General features: G+C 34.5%; 1 protein-coding gene across 1 annotated transcript; it reads left to right on the top strand.

Annotated features, from left to right (window-relative positions):
* Positions 1–4,106, top strand: LOC145115816 (glucose and ribitol dehydrogenase-like). Its single transcript, XM_079052170.1, has 5 exons — positions 1–446; positions 791–928; positions 1,223–1,599; positions 3,364–3,719; positions 3,814–4,106. Exons 1-5 carry the CDS (start codon positions 270–272, stop codon positions 3,873–3,875), a joined length of 1,110 nt encoding a protein of 369 aa, XP_078908296.1. The 5' UTR covers positions 1–269; the 3' UTR covers positions 3,876–4,106.
* Positions 4,107–4,387: the final 281 nt, after the last annotated feature.

Raw genomic sequence — 4,387 nt, 5'->3', positions numbered from 1 at the left:
GAAACAAGTGTAAATAAAAATCTTTCCTGCCAATAGTTTTTCCATATAATGCATTTTCGTATCAACAACACACTTATTTCAATTTGTTAGGTAGTGGGATGATACAATAAGCAAGGTTGAAAAGAGACCAAACATTCATCTATATTTCATATTGATGAAGTATTTGACATTTAGATGATTGATGTTTTCCCACTATATATATTGTAGTATTTCTTATGGGGTTGTTTCATTCATTTATCCATAGTAAGTAATATATATTCTGCTTAGTGATGGCCTGTTTAGTGGGATCAGTGTCTGGCAGGCCGATTCTGATCACGGAGAACTCGTGTCTATGGTCACGGAGGTTTCTGACTTCACACGTTTCAACAAGCATAAGAAATAACAGTGTTGCAGCGGTGGGACAAAGTGTCTTCCGACGTGGTTCCTCTTCTATTCACAGTTTTAAGGTTGTCTTCTTTCTCATTTATTCAAGATGTTTATTTTAATTCAGATAATTTAGTAATGTGTTACTTAGAGCATCCACGATGCTTGATTTAATTGAATGGTTAAATGAGGTGGAATGTGTTGTTGGTATTCAATGGATTATATTCAACCAAAGTGTGATGCTAAAGCTAACATTCAATGAATTTGAAGTTCAATGACTGAACTTCTTAGAAGAGTTCAATGATTTGTAAGAATTAAATTGTAAAGTCGAATGAAAAGTGGAATGCTAAGGTTGCAATTCATTAATGACAAAGTCTCACACACATGAAATTCTCCTAACCGGAGTTAATTTGGTAACTTTTTTTAGGCGAAGGCCATGAGGAGGGAAGAAGACGAACGAAGATTCCCACCACAGCATCAGGATGGTCAACCCGGAAAGGAGTACCTAATGGACCCTCTTCCAATATTCAGCGATCCTAATTACCAGCCCACTAACAAACTGAAAGTACACTTCGTTCATTAAGCTTTTATTCTTCATGTAATTTCGTCACCCTTCTGTTAGAGTGCTGCTAAATTAGAAGAAATTTGATCCTTCCTTTATGAAACTTCTGAGTTTGTAATTAATACCACATTCTCATTTGATTTCATTGCAAAAGTTTTCTGAAGTAAAACAGTGTAAATATTGAACCTTTGACCAAAGCAGCATAAAATCAGAAGAAGGATATATAATCCTTTCGGCTTGCTTTCTCTATGAAAAAGTCATCATATTTTTCTTGTTTTAATTAATTTCTTGGTGCAGGGGAAGGTGGCGTTGGTGATAGGTGGGGATTCGGGTATTGGGAGGTCTATTTGCTACTTCTTTTCTAGGGAAGGTGCAACTATAGCCTTCACTTACGTGAAAGGTGTGGAAGACATAGATGCAAAGTACACGTTAGAGATCATAAATGATTCAAAAATGAGTTACGCAGGTGATCCAATTGCAATACATACTGATGTTAGGTATGACAAGAATTGTAAGAAAGTCGTGGATGAGGTCGTTGCTAAATATGGACGCATAGATATCCTGGTGAACAATGCAGCCGTGCAGTATGAAACATATACATTAGATGAGATAACGGAAGAGAGGCTTGAAAGGATATATAGAACCAACATTTTTTCACATTTCTTCATGACAAGGTGTGTGTATCTCCTCTTATTAATTGTTCAATTATTATTTTCGTGGACAAATTGTTTTTTCTGAGAAATTCTATTACTTAAAAAAAACTAATTAGTAGCTATTGATTTTAATCTAATTTTTTATTAAAATAGAGTATCCGGGGTGAGAATTGCTTTTAATTGATTGTACTAAGCTACATCACGAGCTTGCAGAAAATGGATTTTGTATACAGTTAACAATTGATAGATTTCTTCTTAGCTTTATACATCTTCCAAGTCAACTGTTCTATCTTGTGTTTATAGCTTTATTTTATCTAAAAAATTTGTTCTGGGTAATACTTTGTTAGACAATTGGTGACAAATCGACAATTCTACATGTAGTCATTGACTTTACTAATTAATCCATGATCGGGTCTTTTCTCTATATGAGCATGGTATGTGCATTTTCTTTATATACAAATTTGGGTAATTACAGTTGAAAGAAATTGAAATATTGTGTGGAATTTCTCAATTTGAAGAAAATATAAATATTTGGTTCAAAACATTGTCTCACATGGAACTGTTATTTGAACCTTGTGTATTCAGATTATAATCTGTATAATCTTGCATGATATCACATCATTCCAATCAGTAGTAGGTGATTGTTGGAAATCATATGCAAGGTTAATTCCAATTAGCGTGGAAACCTTCTGTCAAATAGGTAATAGAAGAAAAATCAAGTGAATGATTTTTAGAGACTTATTAAACTGAATTAAGCATATTGTCTTTGTAATGGAAAGTGTCTACCACCAGTAACATAGATGCAACACCTTCTTACCTCAAAGATAGATAGTATTCTTCCATGCCATCTAATGTTTTGGCTCCTTTTATGGTAAATCTTTTATGTGAAGCTTTTAATATATGCACACAAAATTAATGATTGTGGCATGTGTTTGTCAAACAATAATAATAATAATTTGAAACGCTAACACACACCTCATAATCCTATTCCTAAATTGACACATTTGTCCACCACCACGAGACTTCAACCCTCAACATTTGGTTGAGGAGCACATTTCAAATGCCCTCATATTGCTTAGCCAAAAACCCTTTGATATACAAATGTCAAATAACTGATTATTTTGCATTGAAGTAGCTGACAGCATATAAAGCTGCAACAATTTAACCTGTCATTTTCACTATGTACACTAAAGAGTAGTTTGGAAATAGCTAGGGTGCTTTTGGCAGTGGAAAATTTTCCAAAAAAAATGGAAATTTTGAAAACGCGTTTGGTTCGTTCAGTTTTCCAAAGTTTTCTAAGAAAATGAAAATTTTCAAATTTCCAAATTGTATGTAAGTTAGAAAAGCGAGTTTTACAGTTTTCCAAATTTCTAAGGTGGAAAATGAAAACTCCATCGCTTCCAACCAAACGCATTTTTAAAATTTTCATTGAAAACTAAAAATGAAAACTCAACTCTATTTTCTGAAAACATTTTCTAAGAAAATAAAAACAGTTTTGCACAACCAAACGCACCCTTAGCTTTTGTGGTGAAACTTGTAGGTAAAAAGTGGATTAAAACTAAGTCTAGGGTCTTGTTTGTAAATAAGTTTTAAGCATAAGGGTTTTATGTGTAATAAGGTAGAAGTTAAAAGACTTTTGAGGTTTGACCTAAAGTAGATGTTAACGTGGACAAAGGGTGTTTTCAACTTTTCATCCCAGTTTTTCACTTTTTCCCTTGTGTTCTCTTTGTGCTGTACGAATCATCATAGTATAGCACAACAAATTGTGATGAATTGGATGTGCAGGCATGCTGTGAAGCACATGAAACGAGGAAGCAGCATCATAAACACCGCTTCAGTGTTAGGATTCTCAGGCAGTCCAAAACTCATTGATTACGCTTCAACAAAGGGAGCCATTGTGAACTTCACCAAGAGTTTAGCAATATTCCTGGCTGACAAGGGGATTCGTGTTAATGGTGTGGCCCCTGGCCCTATCTGGACCCCACTTGAAGCTGCGTCACTCGATGATGAGGATTTAGCAACCTTTGGGTCACAGAATCCTATGAATCGGGCAGCTCAACCTGTGGAGGTTGGTCCATCATATTTGTTCCTGGCATCCAAGGAGGCTTCCTTCTACACTGGATCATTTCTTCATCCTGATGGTAAAATCCTATACACACAAACACATGCACTTAAACATTGGGTGAAATCTCTGGAGTTGTGGGTTAATCACGATGTTGCAATATTTTCTTGCAGGTGGAGAACTCGACAAAGCTATTCCTGAAGTCAACAACAACCACAATACAGAAAGCCCATAACATAATGGGAGTAAATTAGATGTTGACAACCTTACCTACGCCAAGGAAAAAGAGTCTACTTCCATTAATGCTAGTCCTCCACTCCTTTGTCATTTCCATGAGTCCCAAATAAAAATGGAGTGAAGAATAATATAGTTGCGCGCCAAATTAATTAAGTTGTGTACTTGAAATAAATTGATGTTCTGATCTAAAATACAATTGTAATAGAATAAAATTCTAAAGGTATTATGATTATCAATGTGGGATTTTATCCCATCTTCTAGACATAACAGCCGTAAACCTATATACGATTCTGGTTTATTTAGAAAGTTGCAATTTGGTTTGATGAAGGATACAATAATTCACACCATATACAGTCACATTTGAAAAATACATACATAATGCATTATTAATAAAAAAGGGATTGCAACCACTTAATAATATCTATATAGACCCGGACAAGATATAGAAAAGTCAACCAATTACATATTATACATATAGCCTTAATATTGATAAATGTTTTGAAATCGGAC

This window comes from Lactuca virosa, chromosome 5 (assembly GCF_052849685.1).
Source record: "Lactuca virosa cultivar CGN04683 chromosome 5, Lactuca_virosa_CGN04683_v6, whole genome shotgun sequence".
Lineage (NCBI taxonomy): Eukaryota > Viridiplantae > Streptophyta > Magnoliopsida > Asterales > Asteraceae > Lactuca > Lactuca virosa.
This window is presented reverse-complemented; position numbering and strand designations above follow the sequence as displayed.